Below are 23484 nucleotides of genomic sequence, written 5' to 3'. Positions count from 1 at the left end.
AGCATTGTAGCACACTATAAGAAGTCTAACTTTACAGAAATACAGTGAGATACTTTATAATTTATATTTGAAATATATTGATTAGATGTACTAGGTGTTGATTGTATGTCCATCAATTAGTTTCACTGGATTAGCTTACTGAAGTTTAAACAGCAGTCAACTGAAGATGTTTTTTTTTCTTGTTTAGAAATTTGGTTTCACCAACAATGGCTTTAAAAAAGGTGTTTTAGTTCTTTTCTGTGGCACAGAATATGAATTTATTAGAAGCTTGAAAGTGCAAGTATGATGTGACCATGTGCCTTTATTATTTTAAGTTCCAAAAATGTGTTATTTCATATAAAAGTTATAATGAATTGAATTATAAATTTAAACCAACCAATACTGCAAATACGAAGTCTCAAAGTATAGCAGCTGTTGAGGATGCCTGTCAACATTCTAGTTGGGCAGTCAGTGGTAGATGATTGTAATTTGGATTTCTTTATCAACCTTCAAAGCAGTGTTATGACACGTCACCTGGAATGCATGTATCATAACTAACAAGTAAACCACAAATTTGTGCATTATACCTAATTTCTGGCCACAGAATATGTCATTCCTTTCAGTGAAATAATACTTGATATCATTTGTGGTCAATGTCTGGTTTACCCTAAGACATTCCTTCTTGAATCATGTGTTCTTTGGACCACACCATCTGTTTCTGTATGTCTCTCAATAATTCTGTTCCTTTATGCTATTAAATTGAATTTAAATCCCAAAATGAAATTTTAAATGAGAAAACAGTCTGTACTTTTATGAGGTTATATTGGTTGTTCATCAAGTTGTTTTTTTTTATTTTCATTTAATGTTGAGTGGGAAACAGTATCATTATGTTTTAGCAAACTGTAAGATTTGTTTTGCACAAAAAAAAAGACTATGGTGCAGGAGTTATATTGCTCAGAAAGAATAGTAAAGCAAGCTGCAAAGGGCTTCCGTTGTAACAAGGTTAATGCTTTCGTCCTCTACAAAATAAATCTACACTGCCTAATGCTGCAAGTATAGAATTATTTCAGCTGGAGATGTATGCTTTATTTATTACATGGCAAAATATATTTTGCAGGCAGAGGGCCCACTCCCTGGCAAATGCTTCATTTATATTAAGCCTTGGCTAACTGCTTAGTCCTTGGACAAATACACACCTCAAAATAGTTGAGGGAAAAAAAACTATAATATTGGAGAAAAATAGCACATAGCTTGACGTTTAACTTCTTACAGGTTTTAAGACAACCAATCATCAGCACAAGTCTCCATTAATGGAAAAGCAGCACGGATGAGTTCCTTGAGGAGTTCTTGACTTTTCAGCTCTGTCCAAGTGGAATGATTTGGAGACAAAATTGAATTGATGAGCATTTCAGATGCTAAACCATCTTGATAGACCACCTGGATGGTGTGGTTTTTATCATTATATTTGAGGGGCTGACTTCAGAAAATTAGGTCAATTATTGATCTGTTTAGATTAAATGACCATTTGCCCTGCTGTATCTAAATTGAAGCATTCTATATGAAAAAGTCTAAATTACAGTCTTCTACTTTGCCTTCAGTTTGTCCATTTTTGTAGTTTATTTCTTGAATGCACTTGAAAAAAACCTTATTTTACATCTTAATAGTCATGGTATCACAACCCTGCATTAGACATAGCAGGTGGAAGTGATGGATTTTTGTACAGATATTTAAATGTATCAAATAAAGCCTATATATTGTATATCTTTGCAGCTATTACAATTGTAAACCAATGTGAAGTGGTTATTTGGTACTGTAGACAGTTTCCACTTGAATCTGTCCAATATTATTTACATTTTCTCAGAAGTGAAGAAAAGATTAATCATTTCTTTGCTTTATTGTAATATTTAGCCTTTTTACAAGAACAAGAGAAATTGCAGAAGTGAGTGCTAGAGTGCCACAGTCCTACAAAGGTCTAAGCAGACAGAGCAAGGCCAAGACTTAAAGGAAAAGTCCAGTGTTTAGAGCTCAAACAGATTGTTTAGATGAAAGTTTATCTAGCAGCACAGGAGGACAGGGTATAGAAAATAACCTGCTGCTATTACTAAAAATGTAAGCTATTTTTGAAAATACTTTAGTAATATGCACATTAGTTCTAAATCAAAAGTTTCTGTTTGAGAAATGTTGTGCTTACAATGCAACCTGATCTGCACCAACCCAGACAGAGTCTGATGACTTTACATGTATACTGTAGTACATTTTCTGCAGTGCTTATAATAAATACTGTCACTTTATAGGTGTTTATGTGTGTTGAGGACAAGTGAGGAAGTAAAACTCTCAAGCAAAGAAATGTTGGGTTACTGACTTGGTCATCCCAATTTGCTTCTTAAATAAGAAGGAAAAAACAAGCGTCCATTGGTGTAGAGACAACGAAAAAAATCAAACAAAAAGTAGCCCCAGTCGTGTCGTCGTTTGTTTAAGTCAAATGCACAGGAGCTCTGTCTGCTGTTGTAGTCTGTTCACAGAGTGATGCCTCCTTCTGTTGTCTCTGTGGTTTAGAGGTGGGAAACTGGAAGAGGTGGAGTCATGTACCCTTACTGGATGTCTTCTCACTGCTCTGGGAGGAATAGGAGGGGACATGATTAATGACAGCGCCCTCTCTCGACCCGTGCTGGTATCACATGCGGTACCTTAGAGGAGCCCTGAGGGTGATCCACAGATGTGCATGCATGACAATGTACATGGAATGTGTATGTGTGTTTATATATAAAAAAAAAACAAAAAAAAAAACATAACATAATGAAAACTGCTTAATCCAGTTCAGGTGGCACAGAGGACCAAAGCCTATCCTGGAAAAAACCTGGATGCAAGGTACAGAACAGACCCACACATGATGCCAGTCTATCGCAAATCTCATTCACACACACACATCCACATTCACATAGTGGCATACATATTTACCATGTGTTTATTTATGCACATGTGAATAGGGGGCATTCTAAGGGCTTTTGTATTGACTCAGTTCCACTTTCAGTTGAGAGGGGGCACTGTTATTCACATGTTGTTCTTCATCTGAAGACCAGAAGCTCCGAATGCCAAGGAGCCATCATTTCCAACTCCTCCTCTTAAGCCCTTCTCATCCAACCCAGCAGACTTATAAAGCCCAGCCTTGCAACATAGAGTCAGTCAATGTACAGACTCGTGTCTAAGAAAATGTCTTACTGTTTTATGTATTTTCAAACCTTTTACAGTTTTGCCAATAGTAAGCAGAGATCAAGACAGGTGCCCTAAATCTTTTTCTGTTTCCTGTGTTTTATTTTACAACACACATACATTTTAAATTAAAGTGTGTTTATATACATACTAGTCATTTAGCCCGTTACAATAACGGGCGCTAGAACAGTGGTGCATAAACATTAGTAGGAACAGTCTATATTAAATGGCAAGGGACTTTGACCTCATTCTTTTTGTTGGTCGTATTTTTCTTTCTTTCAGCCTTTCTTTTGTTGATGTTTATTTGCTGAGCTGACCATTCTTCGTGGGCTGCCGCCATGTATTGTGTGTCTTTAATTTTCTGTGACAGTAATACTGTCTTGTACATCCACTGGCTTGTACGTCCGTAATATACCTTTAATTTTCTCTGGCTTTAATACAGGCGTGCACGTCGGTAATATTCCTTTAATCTCCTCTGACAGTAATACTGGCTTGTATGTGGCTGTAATATACGTCACTGTATTGTGTACCTTTAATTTCCTCTCGCAGTAATACTGGTTTGTATTTCCGTAAAACGCCTCTAACTTTATCTGACAGTAATATCACGCATCGCACCATGCCCCGCGCATGCGCACTTCACCAGAAGCCCCACGCATGCGCACTTCACTAGAAGACACACACACGGACACCTGGACGCACAAAGGGATTTTATTAAAGAGGATATACTGACATTCAAACATATATACAAATATATTTTTAATGATAAAGGGAAACAGAAAGCCTGTGAGAGAATAGATTAACAATACACTGCTATTATAGGCTCTTGACCATGAGTCTTTATACTTCAATCCTTTCCAGAGTAAATATTACCAGTAGTACATCTTCCAGATCTCAATATAATAATGTGACTGTCCCTAACTGTCATTTAATACTTTATGTACTTTTAACTTGAATGCTAGGTTATATTTGTGTCAGACTGGATAGGATATTGAAATGTGGTTAGTAGAGCAGAACTTCAGTAAATACAAATTTTAACCAATGATCAAGCTAATCCATAGTTAGAAATCTTGTAAGGAGGTAAAAATATGAATGTGGCTATATTAAAAAAAATACAAGAAAAAAATGTATAATTAATAATGCATTTGAAAACAGAACTTGAAAACAGTCCAAAGGTGAAGCAAGCCCTTCTGAAAAAAGACCATTGATAAAGTAGTATGAGGATGTTTACAGCTTTGTTTTCCTTTTCTTTTTAAGCTTATATACTGGTTTATGCAAATGAGAGGCAGTACAATGGATTTAACTTCCAGGGTAGGACATGCATATGTTTCTTGTTATTCGTTTGTTCAATTAAGGCTTAGTTCTGGTAGCTTTGTACTCCAGGTAGAATCCTTATATGTTTGATACACCAGTCTATTGGTAGACATCTACAGGATTCATGTTGTATGAAATTAGACATATGCTGTGCTGTATCTAAATGTTTTTTCATAACAAAACAATTAGGTTGGGTTACTGGGCTGTGCAGTGTCTAATACTGCTGCCTTACAGATGCAGCATTACATTGATCCTGAATTGGATAGGCTGTTTGAAGAGTTTACAGTAAAGCATTTCCAAACATCAAAATGTAATATGGTGTTGGAAAGTTCATCCTCATTTACCATTATTTCATTTTACTGTGTTTACTGTCGAAGTTTTAAATGGTTGCATTGTAAAGTGAACATTTTATAATTAGAGGTTGGTTTAATGAAGCGATAGATTTGTTGGTTTAAAAAAAATTAATCTTAAAGAATAAGTATAAGAGCTTGATTATAACAAATACAATCAGATGGTTACAGTACATCTCTCTCCCTTTTTGTTCTTCTTCTTGGTGGTAGTTTCAGCCACTTGTTCCATGCTGTAGCCATTAGTGGACTGTTCGCAAAATAAAAAATACAATGCAATTTATTTTTGTATAGCCCAAAATCACACAAGAAGTGCCGCAATTGGCTTTAACAGGCCCTGCCTCTTGACAGCCCCCCAGCCTTGACTCTCTAAGAAGACAAGGAAAAAACTCCCCAAAAAACCCTTGTAAGGAAAAAATGGAAGAAACCTTGGGAAAGACAGTTCAAAGAGAGACCCCTTTCCAGGTAGGTTGGGCGTGCAGTGGGTCTCAAAAAGAAGGGGGTAAATACAATAAAATACACAGAACAGAACACAGGTAATCCTCAGTATACTATAAAAATAAAAATATTACAAGTACGGAGCAAAATTGATTAGGATTTGTTTAGAGTCCTGGAGACCTCAGCCATCAAGCTGCCTCCCCCAATTGGCCATTCTGCAGCTAAGACAGCGCTGGGCCAGCCAATCCGATGAAAGGACCCATCTACCCGACGATTCCTGTGATCCTCCATCAGGGATGACTACCTTAGGCAGGCAAAACAACTTGGCAGGTGGGCCGTGGCACCAAGTGCCACATTTGAGTATCAAGAAGAGAAACAGAATAGGTGAGGGTTAGTAACAAATTATAACTATCATGTTATGTTTTAGTGCAAATGACTAACAACGGAGATGCAGTCTGTACAGTTAATCAGCAGCTCTAGTCAGGATATGCTAAACTGAAGTAGTGAGTCTGCAGTCGGGATTTAAAAGCTGAGACCGAAGGGGCATCTCTTATAGTAGCAGGCAGACCATTCCACAGTTCAGGGCCTTGTAACTAAAAGCTCGACCTCCCGCTGTTATTTTATTAATTCTTAGAATCATAAGCTCACCGGCATCTTGAGATCTTAATGTGTGCTCTGGTTTGTAAGTCATGATAAGTTCAGACAACTAAGCCGGACCTTGACCATTTAAGGCTTTATATGTTAAAAGGAGGATTTTTAAATCTGCCCTAAACTTAACCGGGAGCCAGTGTAAGGATTTAAGAACTGGAGTTATGTGTTCATATTTTCTTGTTCTTGTAATAATTCTTGTAGCAGCATGTTGGATTAACTGGAGGCTGTATAAAGAACAGTTTGAACATCCAGTAAACACCACATTGCAGTTGTCAATCCTACTAGAAATAAATGCATGAATTAATTTCTCAGAATCCTGTTGATTTGGAAAGCACCTTAATTTCTTAACATTTTTATATGGAAGAAACATGATTTGGAAAACTTTGTAATGTGCATTTTAAATGACATGCTAGAGTCAAAGATAACTCCTAGATTGCAGGCTGATTCAGTAAAATTAATGGTGATTCCAACTGATTTAAATGATGACAAAATATTGTTGTGATCAGCGTCATTCCCTCCAATAATTAACATCTCTGTTTTATCAGTGTTTAATGATAGGTAGTTCTCATCCATCCACTCCTTTAATTCATTAACACAATTAATTAAAGACAACATTGGAGAAACTTCATTTGATCTAAAAGAAGGGTATCATCTGCATACGAGTGAAAATTAACATTATGTTTTCTAATGATAGATCCCAGTGGAAGCAGGTGAAGTGAAAACAGTAAAGGTCCCAGTACTGAGCCCTGCGAGACACCATATCTCACTTCTGTGTATAATGATGGAGTACTGTCTGCACATTTCTGTACATATTGGAATTGATCTGATAAATAAGAACTGAACCAAGTGAGCACAGTGCCTGTAAGCCCAACATCATTTTCTAGCCTGTGCAGTAAAATAGAATTGTCAATGGTCCCTGTTGATTCTATAATGACTTCAGAATCTTGACAGACTACTGATTTTCTATATACAGAACTTTCACAATTTATAATGTATAGACTATATTCACTTTATTTAGTGCTTTTCATTTCAAGAGGTGAAGACTGTTGAACAGAGAAAATATTTTAGCATGCCATACTAATATCTACTTCATTAATTTGTTATATTGCAAATGGCACAATGATGTTGTTCATTCAGTATAGGCTAAATTCTTTTCATTTAGCTTTACAGCATTTTCTTTTTGTTGGTACTAAAATATTTTTTAACATTTTTTCTTTTTGTTATTTGTGTGTTTTTTTTATTTTTTTTTTTTTGTTTGAAGCTTCAGTGGTTAACCCAAGTCCCTTTGTTAAATCTGTTTGGTACCATGTGGAAATTATGAATCTTTTAAGCTTCTGTAGGAGACTTTGATCAAATCATAGACGTTAATGACAGAAAGTATACCTGATACATTAAAGTTATTCATATTTAGAAGTCAGATTCTGCTGGATGTTTTGCAGATAGGTTTTATTTGTGGAATCCTCTGATGATATTTTTATCTTCAAAATTAATTGCCTTTGACAAGAAGTAGGTTATGAAGCTGTAGAGAGTCAAGCAACAAGAAAGGATTTGTAATAAATACTGTACCTTGGAACAGGATTGCAATATTTTAATTATTTTATTATATCTGTTATTAAATATTTGCCTGGTATCAATGCGAGTGTCCCATACTTACATTTATCATGGTGACAGATATGATAAAATGAAAGTTAAGAAAAATGAGAGATGATGATTTCTATTTATTATTATTTTTGTATGGACAATTCTGTTTGTCATCTGTTGAGTCCTGCAAATGGGGCCAATTATTTCTTTGTCTAGTTAAAGTATTTTTTGTGTTTTGTCAGAGTACTTTAGATATTTTATTTAATAAAATCAGTTATGATTCCTTGTATATTATTTTTGTAAATTGTGTTACCTGAGTCGTGCAATTTTATAAATATATTAAAATTATAGTAATATTATAGTATTACTTGGTCATTTCAAAGAGAATTTCTGAAATTGTCTTCATGCATCTGCCATGTGTAAGAATTAAAAGCTTACAGGCCAGGCAATTAGATTTGCCATTATTTATTTAGAGCAGCTAGTCCTTCATTCAAAGGGACTTGTAAATCAGGTTCAGTGAGAAGAAGGTGTACAGCCAGTATACCATAAATGTAATTTCCTTTATTTCAAAATTGCAATGCCACAATTTAATCTGAGCAGAAAAACTCAAAAAAGAATATATTTGCATTTTATAGCTTGTTCATAAAATAATGAAAAATTATACTGGTATTATGTTCAGTATTTTATTGATTTAGCCTGATTATAAGGCTAAGGTTATGTTTGATTTTAGTTGCAATGTAAAGCAAGATAAAACAGAAAATTAAATGGAAAGAAGTACTTCAGGGAAGACTGAGTTCGAACCATAGCCCATTTGCTATGAGTAGATTTTGCAGAGTGAGTCTGTCTGTCTACCTATCCATCCATCCATCCATCCATCCAGGATTGTCCAGTATTGAACTGCACATCTTGGCCAGGATTGTTTCCTGCCTTGTGCCAAGAGTTGGTGAGATAGGCTCCAGCTCTTTGCAGCGCCCAATTGCAAAGCAAGATATGAGTGGGGAAAAAATGTTTCTCTGCATTGTTGTTGTTTGTGTTTTTTGGCAGATTTAGTAACAGTTAACAGTCTGATACTTTATATGAAGACCTGTCGTAAAAGCAAAAACAACAAAAAAAAGTTCAAGGTCAGCTCTCTTCTGTAGATTTTTATTTACAAGGATCAGATGAAAATGCCTAAGATTCTGTGTTGGTACATCTGCTTACATAGGTTTATGTTTCCAGTGCAATTTCAACTTTAACTTGACTGTTTCTATCAAGGGAAAGCCATTTAACTTAAAAGGTCACAGTCACGAGAGACTGTGTAATCCTCTGGGCCAAATTTAAAAATAGAAAAGAACAAAGGGCTTTCTCCTTATGTTATTAGCTGTTGAAAAAATATTTTCTGAACTGGACATCTGTTAAGTATCCTTTATGGGGCTCAGACTCAAAGGCCTGGACTGCAAAAGTTTATTATTAATACAAATGGACACCAGCAGCACACCACAGGCTGCCATAGTGGAAAAAACACATCCTGGTGAAGAGTGAGCTCTTTGCCCACAGCAGAAGTGACAGAAGGTCTGTCTGCTTAATTATTGTTGATTAGAAAGCACATGTATATCTTGCATCCCAAAACAGTGAAATAAGACTGTATTTACAGTATGTTTACCAATCATATGGAGACGAACAGTATCAGGTTTTGGTCATCTTGTCTCTCTTGTATGGTTTTCAAAGCTCACGTGTTAAAAAAAATGTATGCATCATTTCCATGAAAAAATGCCCACTCCCAACCTATGGTGTTAAAAGAACGAAATGTATCTTATAGTATTTTACTGCAGTTGTGGTGATGTACTGAATAAAGCAGCTGGTTAATGCCGTTGAGTACATTTTCCTACTGTTCATAGTAGTATATTTTTATAAGAATATTTTAGTTTGCATATTTTACTTCAGTATCTATCTAAAGAAGATTTAACAAAAAAGGGTAATATTCCTTAGTTATGGACAATGAGATGTAGTTTTTATGAAGATGGCATTGAGGATCAAGACACAATATGAATACTACAACAGGTATATGTTGCTGCCTCATGTGAGTGAATAAGTGAATTAATTCTGTGGACGTGTTAGTAAGGACACCTTCTCAGGGAATCTCAAGTTAAGGACTTTAAGAAAAATAGTCATGGATGCCTTTTAAACTAGAATTATTTTCTTAATTTGCTGCTGCATGTTAGAAAGATTTGAAATCAGAGTGTACTCAGAGATGGTGTGTAATTTTTGTGTGAAACCAGTGCCAAAAGTTGATGAACATTGTAATTGTGGAAGTCTGATTGTATCCTGCCCTGCAGCAATCTTGTATTTCCTTCATGACAGATTCCTGCTGACTCTCCAGTGACCCACCCCAAGAAATTGTAGCCATGACTAAGAAAACAAAGCACACAAGCATTTTACTGGCATTCTTATCTATGTACAGTAAATACAGATGACAACTGTACTCTCCAAAAATTTTGCATTTCAGTTCATTTTTTTAAACATGCTTTTTCTGATCAAGGTCAAAAGGAACTAAAGTCATGACAGCAATAATAATAATAATAATTCAATGGACAAAAGCGGGGAATCCGCTCTTATAGTGTGCTGCCAATCACTCTTGAGAATTTTAGGACAGTTCACAATCACCAGTCAACATCAACCTCCTTGAGATCACAGATGCTAGGAATTTAATAAAGGACAAACCACTACAAGGTGTTGTTCTATGTAATTGCCTCTGCTCCTCTTCTCCTTTAATCAATCAGTAAACAGAACCTTTCAAAGTATGTTATTTGTGCTGTGTGTATTTCCTTTGGTTTTTACCAACAATAAAATAAGTTAATCAGAGCTTCAGGAGACCATGCTAAAGATTGTTGAGATGTGCATTTTTCAGTATAAGACTTACCCTAACCCTTGCTTCCAGTGTCAGGTTAACATCTAATTTTATACTTCTGTTTGATCTGCGTGAAATACATTGCCAAGCACAGATTAGTAAAATGGGCAGAATACAGTATATCCTGCTTCAGACACAAAGAATAAGATATGAAGAAATAATAATAGCACAGCATTTTATATGGTCATTATAGCCATGAATGTTATGCAGGTGACACATGCTGATGCATATTTTGTGTTTTATTTTGTATTGTTTACGTGATTGAATCTATTTTCTGGTTTGCATTTAATGAACTGTGCAGTAGTCAGAAAGATGTCTTGGTATTTTACTCCATGTGATTTAAAATTGGTCTGAAAAAGCTGCAAACAGAAGTATCAAAATTCTTTTGTCTATATTGTGTTTTTGGGCTCAAACTTCATAGCATAGTTTGTCATTTTGAAACTTCTTAAACATAACAAGGATTCCTTTTTCAGTTTTACAAATGCCTGCTGTGTTTGAAGAGTTATCGGATTTCACAACATAATTGTGAGCTGACTGCTTGCCAGTTTGCAGACTGGCGAGATCTGTTTAAAGAATGAGTCCTGCTGGCACATTCATTAAGTTATTTCTTAAAAATTGTAGAATTTCTTTATTGCCTGCTAGTACTCACATTTATTTTACCATTTCTAGAAAATACATGTGCTTAATTACTGTTGCTTTAGATGTTTTGTCATATTTTAGAATTGTTTTAATAATTTTTATTAAACATCTGCACTCAAGGTTTACAAAAACAAAGCACGGCATCTGGATGTTCATATTCCTGGCAGAGCCTTGTCTCCATTGGAAAAGACCAAAAGGGAAAAATCCATACAGTCAGCATACCACAGTCTACATCTCTGCCACCTTAAGACCACTTCAGCTAGCATCTACTTAGACCTTGTCCCATAATTAATTTGTTTTGAGCTTTATCTCTTTTTTTATTGTTATTGTAAAAGTCAAATGCTATTTGCTTTTTTTATGATCCATGTAAGTGGAGTTTTCTAAAAGATAATCATTGATACAGCTTTTTCAAAACATAATGTTGCATGCCTCCTGATGTAGTCACAGTACTCAAGCTGCTTTCCGCATAAAAATATTTAATTCCTGTCTGGAATGGTGCTTTGACTACTTATCTTGTCTTCTCTGAACTCTTCTTCTGTTCATGCTTCAGTAAACTAATCTTGCAAGTGTTTGTGTGTATGTGTGTTAATGTTGGATTGATATTGAAATGTTGGCTTTTGTATTGATACCAGCTTTTGGACCTCCACACCGATACTAAAAATGGTTCAAAAGCAAATAATGGATAACTCCAAAACCCCTTGCTTCCCTGGTGCATAGTGCTGCACTACAAGCCGTTTACCTCTTGATAGCCATGAAGTCCTGATCACTTTAAATAATAAATAGTGATTGTTCCCTGTGAAGTCCTGATCTGTCGAAGCAATGTGGAGGCGGTTTCCTCATGAAAATTAATAAGAGTTTCCCCATGAAGTTTTGATCACCTCAGACTGTGTAGTTTTGTTTTATCAAGTCAGTGAAGTGATTGTTTTTCCACAAATGCAATAATGGATGATGAGGGAAGAGGGCTATTAAGAGGAAAACTGATGTTTACATCTGATACCAAATATCCAAAAGTGCTGGTACCATATTTTTTTTTGTACTTCTCCAATACTGGTATACCATGGAACCCTACTTAATATATACCTATTTAAGTATACCTAATGTCCCTAATTAATTTATTATTTATGCTGGATGTAATGAAAATATTCCATTCTTTTTTAAATTTAGCTTTGACCTCTTCCAGGTGTGTTGGTTTCATTGTTGCTGTTTAAGTCACCACACACCTTTTATCTGTTTCTCATTATGGTTTTTCAGCCTGTATTTTGGCACTACTTGCTTAAGACTCCTTAGCCGGTTTCTTTTTAGCAGAGAAATTATCTCCTGTCCTCAGTCCTGTCTTTCTACCAATGATGCAGGTGGGAGATTTGTGCTTTCACCTCAAAATTCTGGGTTTGTCCCCTGCTGAATGGAAATAGATTCACCACAAAATGTTGAAAGAGTGCCCCAGATTATTATACCGAATAACAGGCTAAAATATATAACTGGGAAATATTGGTCCTGTAAATCTTGTAAAATGTCCTGTTGTCAACTCAGAAAATAAAATACAGAAAGGCAAATGTGTATCTAAGTAAATTGACAGTAATTGTGTAATTGCAGAATGTTGAAGCTAAGAAATTTAAATACTTGCATGTTAAAAGTAACTTAAGAAAGACAGAGAGCAGCTGTGTTTTGTTGCAGTGTCAGTTAAGTAGATAGTGTAATGGAATGTTTAAGTCCATTTTTTAATTAATGTTTGATCACAAGTCAATAATTAAGTTGCAAAGTGTATAGATGTTTCCGTCCATTATTGACTTGGACTTGCATATGTAATTTCATTTCAACCACGTGTTCATTTGTTCCCGTTTTTCTTGCTGACTTATGGCTGAGGAGTGTGACAAAGTTCAAGGTTGGCATACAACCTCTGAACTCTGTGTATTGCACTCTGTTGCCCAGTGAAACCAGGAGCTGTTTGCTAGCTGGAAGCATTAGGTAGCTTTGGAATATTTTTTCTGCTCTGTTTGTCTGCTCACTCTTCCCTAAATCTAAGTCTTCAATCGTTGTGTTTTTCTACAGACTCACATTTCAAGACTTCCTCCTGGAGCAGTTGCTGGGCAGTCTCTCGCCATTGAGGGAGGAGTTTGCAGACTTGGAACATCAGTAAATTAAGGAGCCAGCTGGCTGGCACCAAAGAATGTCATCCTTAGAAGCATTAAGGAGTACAAAATATTTATTCAACTTCAAGCATTAGGTCTTGAGGTGTTTTTTTGTTCTTCTGTTGATCTTATCTGTACTGAAAGGGTTGTTTAAATGACAGACACAGTATAATGTTGTACATTGAACCAGAATGGTTTATAACTGCTGTTTAAAAGTAAAACATGATTGGAACTAACCAATTTGTTTTTTATTTATTAGTGTCTCTTAGCTCAACTGTAGATAAATTTGAGTAGAATCACTTAAAGTATTTTCATTGCCAAAATTATTCTCACTTAATTTGATTTAAACATGTCCAGAAGTAAAGGTGTTTATATTTGAGTATACAAAAAGACAACCATTTGTTATCCTTATTTGGTGCTTCATAAAATACATTAACAAGTCATGGTTTACTGTTGTGTTGTCTTAAGGATATTTTTTCATCATTTTTTTAAATAACGACTTGAACATTTCATTGTAATCTTTCACATTGCTTAAAGTGTTATGTACATATTTCCATAGAAGTGGATGAAATATTTCAGCAAATATTCTGCTTTTTTGAAATTTTAGAATTCTCATCATAAATGCCACATAGTTGTACATTTCTTCAGCTTCTATTTTGCATTTCAGTTTTTAATTTCAAGTTGGCAGCAAACTTATATAAATTAGCTTTTCATTGTAAACATTTTTTCTTGATTTAGCTAATCTCACCTAACTGGCATACTGCCAGTATTTTTGGACAGGCACTTAGAGATGTAAAGAAATAGTAGTAGTTGTCAAAGTGTTTGGTCTGCTTAATCAAAATTATTTATGGTAATGATGGCATGCAACTTAATAACAAGGTTATTTAAATTTTACTCCATTTTTTCTTTAATGAATTAAGCTAAATTGGTTTGTACTCAGATGATATGTTTGAATTAATTCTGTTTTTAATTTGTTTCAATTTTTTTTATAAGTTTAAATAAATAAAACTTCTTGCACTACAGCTTTATAAAGTGTGTGACCTGAAAAGTAGTTCAGACAAATCATCTGGAAGGTTTGAGGTGCTGATCACAACTTATGTTGGAGAGCTGGTATCACACAGTTCAATGCTAGATGGACTGGAAGAGATGAGGCTTGGGTGACATTGCTGCTCTTCAGGGTCGAAGTGTCCTTGGCTGAAGGTAGATGTGATGAGATGTTAGACTGTTGTGTGTAGCATGCAACTCATTCCTCATGTACTCTTTACAATGGTCCCCAGGAAACAAACTATGCTATATGTGACAGCTGTTAATTTCCAATATTATTTAGCATTCTTTTCTGCTACGAAAAACTAACAAAAAGAACAAGCATGATAATATCTTAAATATTGATTTGTATGCAATTAGTAATTAATAAGTTCAAAGGAATGTGTAGCTACTGTCACACGTGTGTCAGTGGCACCTTCTTCGATTTTCAGAGGTAAGCACTACCACCATGGGAGACCAGGGGGCAGAGTCCCTGACTCTAATGTTTCATTTTGTACCGACAGCTCTGAGAAGATGTTCACTGAGGGCGACTGACTTAGTCCCTTCTGGTTGATGAGCTATAGAACCAGGGCATTCCCAAAAGAAGGCATCTCACTCAGGAGTGAGCCACACATGCCACGGATCTTCTGACCCTGAAGCCTGTTCATTCTCTAGAGCCATTAAACTACAGCCTAAGGCCACATTTTGCTTCTGTTTTATTGTCGCTCCACTGTGTGTTTGTTAATTTGAGCAAATTTACTGTTTTGGAGTAAATGGTGTTGCCTAGTTGGCACGCCAACATTTGATCTTGACTTGTCTTACCCTTGACTGACGACACTACATGTTCCCTGAAAACTGCAGTTGTAAAGAATGAAGCCCTGCCATTAATGTTTATTCTTCTTAGGATGCTGCGTGCTTTGTACTTAAATTTTCTAACCGTATTCCACTTGCAGTAGAAAGTGTTGCCTCCAAGATCTGATGTAATGGGTAAAAAAATCTTATTGCAGTGTAGGAAATAGTTTGTAATGAATGTTTTTCCTTTGCACTTGCACTCTTTTTTTGCAGGTACAATGCAAATAATAGCTCAGTTCATAGTGTGCCCATTTCATAAAAAACGCAAGTAAAGCATCTCTTACATTCTTACTGTTATTGTATAGGCATACTGTCATTCTTGAATTTTATTTATGTATTTATTTATTTATTTATTTTTTTTAACAATGAACTTAGAATAGGTAGGTGCGTATTTTAATATGGCGGCTCACTCTGTTGGAGAGGTCAGTCACTTAATTTTTAAAAATATTATATTAAAATGTGAACTAATGTTTGTAGTTAAATTATGTGACCCATCCTGGCTAAATGAGTTAGAAACTGAAGTGGTAGACAATTGCAAACCTAGTGAGTAATTTCTGGTTGAGCCATGGTGCATACAGGAACAGGGGAATAGGGTGTTTCAATATATGGATGGAGCAGAATTAGTTTCTAATAAAGAAAACACTTTATTTGGAAAATAACAGCCAGAATGTGAGGCAATACACTCCAGATTTTCTGCAGTCTCTCTGAGTTAGGGATATCCACCATATTCAATTATATTAGCCTTTTAAAGCTCCTTATCCATTCTTGGGGTAGTTGAAGGTAGACAGACACCACAATGTGTCATTTATGAAGCTGCATTGTCTGTCTTTTTTGAAAATTTGCCTGCCATAATTCTTTTACGCAGTTAAGGCATTTTGTTTATTTTCATTTTTCTTCTAAAAGCTATGATGCCATCCTTATGTGTCCATTGTTGCTAATGAAGAACAAGAAAGACTTCTGCTAAATGTTTGTCTGTATCAGGCAGACCATGCAGACAGCTGGCTGCAACCCAGAAGCCGGAGAGTCTTTTACACCTTATAATCATGATTGCGGGCTGCAGTAGATTTATAGTCTCTAAAGAAATTACACACTGGCCAGTGATGCACAGTAAAAATAGACTTTGAAAAGTCAATGAAATGGGTGTATGTACAAATGATCTCTGAATGATGCACAATTAAAATAATTGTCTCCACTGGAATAGAGTAGTTTTGTGTTTATCTTGGGTAGTGTTTATATTTATATATTAAGGGTGCATTTCTCTTTGTGAGTTTAACACTGCTTTTATAAAGTGTTTCTAAGCTTAACAGATACAACAACAACAACAACAACATTTATTTATATAGCACATTTTCATACAAATAATGTAGCTCAAAGTGCTTTACATATTGAAGAAAAGAGAAATAAAAGACAAAGTAAGAATTAGAATAAGACAACACTAATTAACATAGAATAAGAGTAAGGTCCGATGGCCAGGGAGGACAGAAAAAACAAAAAAAACTCCAGACGGCTGGAGAGAAAAAATAAAATCTGTAGGGGTTCCAGGCCATGAGACCGCCCAGCCCCCTCTGGGCATTCTACCTAACATAAATGAAACAGTCCACTTTGTATTTAGGGTTCTCATGGAGGGACTTGATGATGATGGTCATGTAGACTTCTGGCTTTTAATCCATCAATGTAGGAACATCACAGTGGTTTGATTAGGTGGTGGTGGCGCAGGTCGCCACCACAGAAAACCGGGAAAAGAAACAGAAGAGAGAGTAGGGGTTAGTACGGATTTTAGAGCCACCATGAATAGTTATTATAATGAATTGAATATACAGAGTATCAGGATTAAATGAAGGTGAAATTATCAAAAAGCCATGTTAAAGTAATGTGTTTTCAGCAGTTTTTTAAAGTACTCCACTGTATTAGCCTGGCGATGATGAAGTGCTTCCAAAGACAACATTTAATTTTCTTGAAGGCTCTGGTAGTGCGTTGAGGTTATCAAAATTGTTTCAGAACAAGGTGGAGGGCTATTTTGTGTGTATGCAAGTATTTATGTTTATGTGCGTATATTGACATGCACTATGTATTTTGGAGTTTGTCTGAATATTAAAAGGAAGAAGACTCTTACTTAGCATGTATATTTTGCATGAAGATTTTTTTGCCCTGATAATTCCAATCTTTTCTTAGACCGACTCAGATAACAGACTTAGTTATACTTTGTATATAAAAACGATCTAATAGTCAAGGGCCCCATGTCTTTTGTTGATGTGATGAGAAGTTAACTGTGTATTGCAGATCGGGAACGATAAAGGATTGTTTGTCTTTTCATCGAAGTGTTGATAACTAGACATTCAGCATTTGTTTAAAATGCTCAGATATTGATCATGTAGACATGTTGGCAATATAAAGTACATTGTGCATGTAACACTCATTAGCCAAAAAAATCTCCAATTGCAAGGAGTGTTGTGTTCTGTGTGTAAATATTAAATGTACATCAATTTCTCAGCTTAAACAAATTTTCAATGGCTTGAGTGTTCAGAAGCTTTGCTTTGAGCACATAAATTACTATAATAGTAACCTCCCATAGCTCTTTTTCACATTATGATCAATGTTGTCAAGCCAAGAGCACAAAAGATGGAAGGAAGCGATTGTATTAAGTATTAAGACCTTTTTTTTTTTTTTACTAGAACTGTTCTATAGAGATTTTGATGGCACTATAAGGCACTGTTTGTCGATGGTATTACTTCCTACTTTTCAAAATGTTAAAAAAAAAAAAAAAAAAATACTTGTAATGACTATTTCCTTATTTTATTTTTTTTTTATTTTTTTACTTTATTGTTTTGACTTTAGGAGATAATCTTATAAAACAATTCTCTGTATTTATTGTTAAACACAAAGTTATCTGCTTTAGTAAGTTAACAAAGTAGATTAGAGAATATACCCTATATACTCGAGTATAAGCTGACCCGAATATAAACCGAAGTACCTAATTTTACCTACAAAAACTGGAAAAACTTACTGACTCGAGTATAAGCCTAGGGTGGGAAAGGCAGCAGCTACTGCTAAGTTTCAATAATCAAAATAAATACCAATAAAATTACCGTACATTAATTGAGGCATCAGTAGGTTAAATGTTTTTGAGTATTTATTTCAAAGAAAAACAGTAAACTAGCTGTGTAAGTGGAGAAGAGGGTCAACAAAAACAATATGTTATCAACAATGATACCTTATGAGTACAACCCCCTTAGCACAATCAGCAACCAAGCTAAAACACAAAGAGTTAAAATCCTTCAAAACTGGATTCCTCCTCATCATCTGTATGTCCAAACAGAGCTTCAACTTCAGCTGGTGTGAGGTTATCAGCATAGACATTATCATCATCCCTGAGTTCGCAGTCATCACCATCACTGCTGTCATTCTCATACAAAGCACTGTCTTCACTTCCATCCATAGCATTACTAATGCCACATTTCTTGAAGGCGCGTTGCACCATGTCCTCTGGAATGTCTTCCCATGCATCTCGAACCCACTTTGCTATAATTATATGCCTGGCTTCATTAGATTTCCACCTTTTGTCAGTTGAACTTGACCAGATGACATACATTCATGCCTCATCTTTCGCACACGGTCTTTGAAAGGTTTATTTAAAGACACATCTAGGGGCTACAATACAGATGTAAGCCGACCTGGAATAACGGCCAAAGTAACTTGAGAAGACTTTGCCAATTTTTTAATGTCATCAGATGTGTGGGCTCTGAACATATCCCAAACTAGCAATGATGGTTTCTTCTTTAAGGCAGCTCCTGGTCGTCCATCCATCCATTTTCCAACCCGCTGAATCCAAACACAGGGTCACGGGAGTCTGCTGGAGCCAATCCCAGCCAACACAGGGCACAAGGCAGGAACCAATCCCGGGCAGGGTGCCAACCCACTGCAGCAGCTCCTGGTCGTCCATTCCAAATTTCTTCCAGCCATTTTTTTGTTCCGTCTTCATCCATCCAGCCTTTAACATGTGCGCGCACTGTAATTCGTGGTGGGAATTTGGCCTTTTTAGGCAAGGTCTTTCGTTTAAAAATAATGACAGGCCTCAGCTTAGTTCCATTAGCCGAACATGACAGAACGACTGTGAAATGGTTTTTTTCATTTTCTGAGGAAAATAGTTTTGTTTCCCAAACTTGCCACAGTTCTGTTGCTTGGAAGATCAAAAGTCATAGGTGTTTTATCCATATTCCCGATATCTCTCAGGTCATAGTTACGAGTCCCTCTTTGTTTTATGATGAATGATTGGATCTTGTGGCAACTTCTGTGAAATGTTTGTTCTTTGTCACAAACATAGGCCAAACCTATTCATGAAGCGAGTACACCATCCTGTTGATGCAACAAAATTTTCAATGCCTGTTGCTTTATATTTGGCATCCTTAGCTATTTGAAGGGCACGTAGGCGAATTCCCATGCGTGTTACAAGTAACCATTTTGATGACACTCCATAGCCCATTTATGCATTTCAGTCTCTAGAACCCCATAAGAAGTCGTTAAACCACGTCAAGCTTTTTCAGCCTTCATTTTCCGCCACTCCCTCACTTGTTTTTCGTCAACACAAAATTCTCTACTTGCAATACACTTATTGCTTTCTTCTGCTCTTGACACAACCTTGAGCTTGAAACCAGCTTCGTATGACTTGTGTTTTTGTTTTGGTCCAGGATTAGTGGTACTGGTATCCATTTCTAACAGGATAAAAAAAGAAGTCTTTGAAAAAGAACTTTATGGTTCTAGATCAGCAACAGCCATAATATGGTAAACAAATACCGTACCGATTTCTTCCCACTCATGCACCCTCCCCTCTCCATAGCGCAGAATGACAGTGTCTGTACACTGTCGTTCTGCGGTTCAGTCTCCGCCAGCGATCAGACAGCGTCTACTAGATGCTGTATCTGCACTGCAGCTTAGAATACTCCACCTTGCTGAGTGACAATGTGCTTCCTTTATGTGAATCTGTTCTCAGTTACCGTACTGACAGTAGCTTCTCTAATCGGCACAAGTATGGCCTCTTAGATATGGTGTGGCCAGGGGAGGACTTGGACCATTTGAATTGCTGTGGCAAAGCATACACAACCAAATCACGGCTACTACCTAGCCAGTATTTCACCAGCCTGGCCGGTAAATTGATACCCCAGGCAGTCATTGGTATTTTTTATTTACTGGCCCATTCTCCCACCCACCATCTCTCTCTCTCTCTTTCTTTCTGCTCCCATCTACACTTTCTCTCTGCCCCCCCGAACCTCCCCCCCTCTCTTCCCCCCCACCTCTTCTCTCTCTCTCTCTCTCTCTCTCTCTCTCCCCCTCACCCTCTCTCTCTATCCTCACCTCTTCCTCTCTCTCCATCCCCACCTGTTCCATACCATGCCTCTCTCTTCCTACCTCCCCTCTCTCTCTCTCTCTCTCTCTCTACCCCCCACCTCTCTCTTCCAACCTCCTCCCCACCACCCCCACTCTCTCTCTCACCAGCCCATTCTCCCATAATAATAAAACAGAATGAAAAAACTACTGTAAATTCAGTGGCGCTTCAGCAGGGGAATGGAACTTAGGATGATTATTCACTCAGATGCCTTAAATAGATGCCTTTAGCGGCATCAGCTGCACGGGGCAGCCACATTACAAGTGGCTGCTCCGTGCAGTGAGATCAGGGGGACTGTATGTCATCAAAGTGACTACAGTCCCACTTTAATCTGGGAGAGTACAACCAACAGAAGAGACTGATATTTAAATATATAAGATCTAGAGAGGGAAGATTTCGTTGTTGGATCTATTTAGTATGCACCTGAGTGAGTAATCATCCTAAGTTCCATTCCGCTGCTGAAGCGCCACTGAATTTACAATATTGTTCAATTTGAGACATCCATTGCCTTTTTTTTTTTTTTTTAACACTATTTACCAGTACCGGTAACTGGTTTAGCAGCACACCTGGAATGTAACCTGCACAGAGCCGTCCCTCTTTCCCCTCTTCGTGCCCCTGGCTCTGCTTCGAAGCAGAAGCCTGTTTGAAATTACAGCACGGGTGGCATTTTTCTTTTCAAAAATAAATTTTCTTTCTGCTCTGTCAGTGTCGTGGCAGAACAAGCCCAAGGTACCCTCAACAAATGTACTCAGAAATTCATGTGCATTATAGACTTGTCATGTAGCAAACAGCAAAAGCTGTTCTTTGATTAGGAAACATCTGATCGTTGAAAAGCCATTTCTGCTGGATTCAACATGGGCTTTCATTAGCATGACTAAAAGCAAATCCTTGTGCTCCATTTGTTGAAAAACAATGGTACTCCCATGTTTGAGAGATGTTCCTATGAAAGGTTGATGGCCTTTAAAGTGGCTAGGAAGAGACTGGACATTTGTTATAATAGCACAGCTCCTTTCTCTTGAAAATATCTTTTTATTTCACCTGCAGAGCCAGTTTGGTTTAATATTTAACACTAACCTACCATACATATTAGGGTATTACTTGAAGATGAGTCCCGGGGGGAGCGTGACGTCAATCCGTCATGCCTAGGGCGGAACAACGATGGAGTTACTGCGGCGCGCAGAAGAGCGCACTAGCCGCAGGTGCACGAGGGCTCCGGCGGGCACAGTTAGTGGCCATCTATTGCCCGCACGGAGCCCGAACAGACCCAGCAGCACACAGCCCGGCATGAGCCTCCAGAGGCTGCACAGCATCACACAGAGACCGCAGCATTTATTCAACCGCACAGAGCCCGGACAGACCCAACAGCACACAGCCCGGAATGAGTCTCACAGAGGCTGCACAGCACCACACAGAGCCTGCGGCAGTTCTTCTACCGCCCGCAGACAAAACCAGGTACTGTACACTGCAGCTTTCTTTCGGGTTGGCGGGGGCAGTGGGACCTGACTCGAATATAAGCCGAGGGTGACATTTTTCAGTACATTTTGGGTGCATGAAAAACTCTGCTTATATTCAAGTATATATGGTACTTTCTCTTTAAATTCACAAAATATACCAGCACTTTTATCATGTAGTAATTCTGGAAAAATCAAGTAAATACTTACATTGTGTCAAAAGACTCAAATTATACTATGGCTGAATCCACCTGTAGTTTCCACACTTTCTAAATCAATCCTACTCCGTTTTACAGTATTGTGAAATTTACTTGAAACTCTCTTGCAGAATGGTGAAAAGCTCATTTGTTTCAAGAATATTTAACTATTACAGTTATCAAATTATTACACTAGCTTCCATTTAGGATTATAGTCAGAGTTAAGATATATGTAAATAGACTTGTGGGAAGAAAGATTGGGAACATTTTTGCATGAATTCCTCTGTCATAATAGATTAGGCCATTCTGATTAAATAAACAACACATACAATGTTGTGTACATTGCTATGTTGTTATTTAACATATTGTTTAAATATTCGGGCAACGAGTGAAAGTGATTTTTGAATCTCTAGGACATTTAAAAATAATAGTCAACAAGATGCTGCTTTCAACTGCATTAAAAAGTAAATTCTTTGACATATCTACTGTCCACTGTACCATGTTCTTTAACATTTTTATCCAAATTACCATTTTCCCTTTGTGTACCTGTTCTTATTAAAGAATCTACATAAAAAAAAAAACAGCTAGTATCTCCCTTACTATTCCCTTTGTAGTTTAAAATTTCATCATATCTTTGTTTACTGGAATAAAATGGCTAGGTGTTCTCTGGACATTGCCTAGCACTATTGTATTCCCCTTGTATTATGAAGGTTAAACTTGCACATAATTTACTAGAAAAGGCCTTACAAATAAGTGAATTACATACAGTATTTTAAGAATAATCTCTTTTGATGTGTATGACAAACAGTATATTATATAATCCAACAGACTGTTAGCTTTTTTTTCCATCAGTGCTGTACTTGGAAAGAGGACAATGATGTGATGAGCCCGGTATCAATCGAAAGATTTTTTTTTTATTGTGTAAAGGCATACTTTTAAGCTCTTTAATTTCCAATGTGTGTATCTTGCACATATTTTCATTACTATTTCATCACATATCCAAACATTATTCATTTGTCCAGATCCATGTCTGTAAAACGAATCAACACTTGTCTGAAACTGCACTGACTGCCTACCACACCTGTTAAGAATTTCTAGTTGCTTTTCCATCTTTTTGTTTGCTATAGTTCCTTCTGTCATTTTTATTGTGATACAAGTAATGTTATTGACCAGTACTTTCCAGGGTCAGTTGAAGCATTTTGTTTTTTGTGATGTCTAAAAGTTACAAAATGTACAGTATATGTAATTGGTAGCTGCTTAGAAAAGATTAAAATAGAACACTTGGAGGGGGAAATGTTTATTTGCCTTTTCGACTCTTTAGGTGCATTTGCATATAATGTGAGAAGCACCTACTGCATTATTCATGTCCGTCTGTCTGCATAAATCACCCCTACCTCTCTTAGAACAAT

At 36.6% G+C, this 23484-nt stretch overlaps 1 protein-coding gene across 3 annotated transcripts in view; it reads left to right on the top strand.

Annotated features, from left to right (window-relative positions):
* tasp1 (taspase, threonine aspartase, 1) overlaps positions 1-16285 on the top strand; it is a 145175-nt gene extending 128890 nt beyond the window's left edge. For 2 of the 3 annotated variants that reach the window (XM_028820567.2, XM_028820566.2), the window contains exon 14: positions 13093-14194. In XM_028820567.2, the coding sequence (XP_028676400.1) occupies positions 13093-13185 (93 nt within the window). In that variant the 3' untranslated portion in view covers positions 13186-14194. Of the gene's footprint in view, positions 1-13092; positions 14195-14719 lie in introns of those variants that run through there. The other variant, XR_007933617.1, reaches the window with a different exon arrangement.
* The last annotated feature ends 7199 nt before the right edge of the window (positions 16286-23484 follow it).

This window comes from Erpetoichthys calabaricus, chromosome 15 (genome assembly GCF_900747795.2).
Source record: "Erpetoichthys calabaricus chromosome 15, fErpCal1.3, whole genome shotgun sequence".
Taxonomy (NCBI): domain Eukaryota; kingdom Metazoa; phylum Chordata; class Cladistia; order Polypteriformes; family Polypteridae; genus Erpetoichthys; species Erpetoichthys calabaricus.
This window is presented reverse-complemented; position numbering and strand designations above follow the sequence as displayed.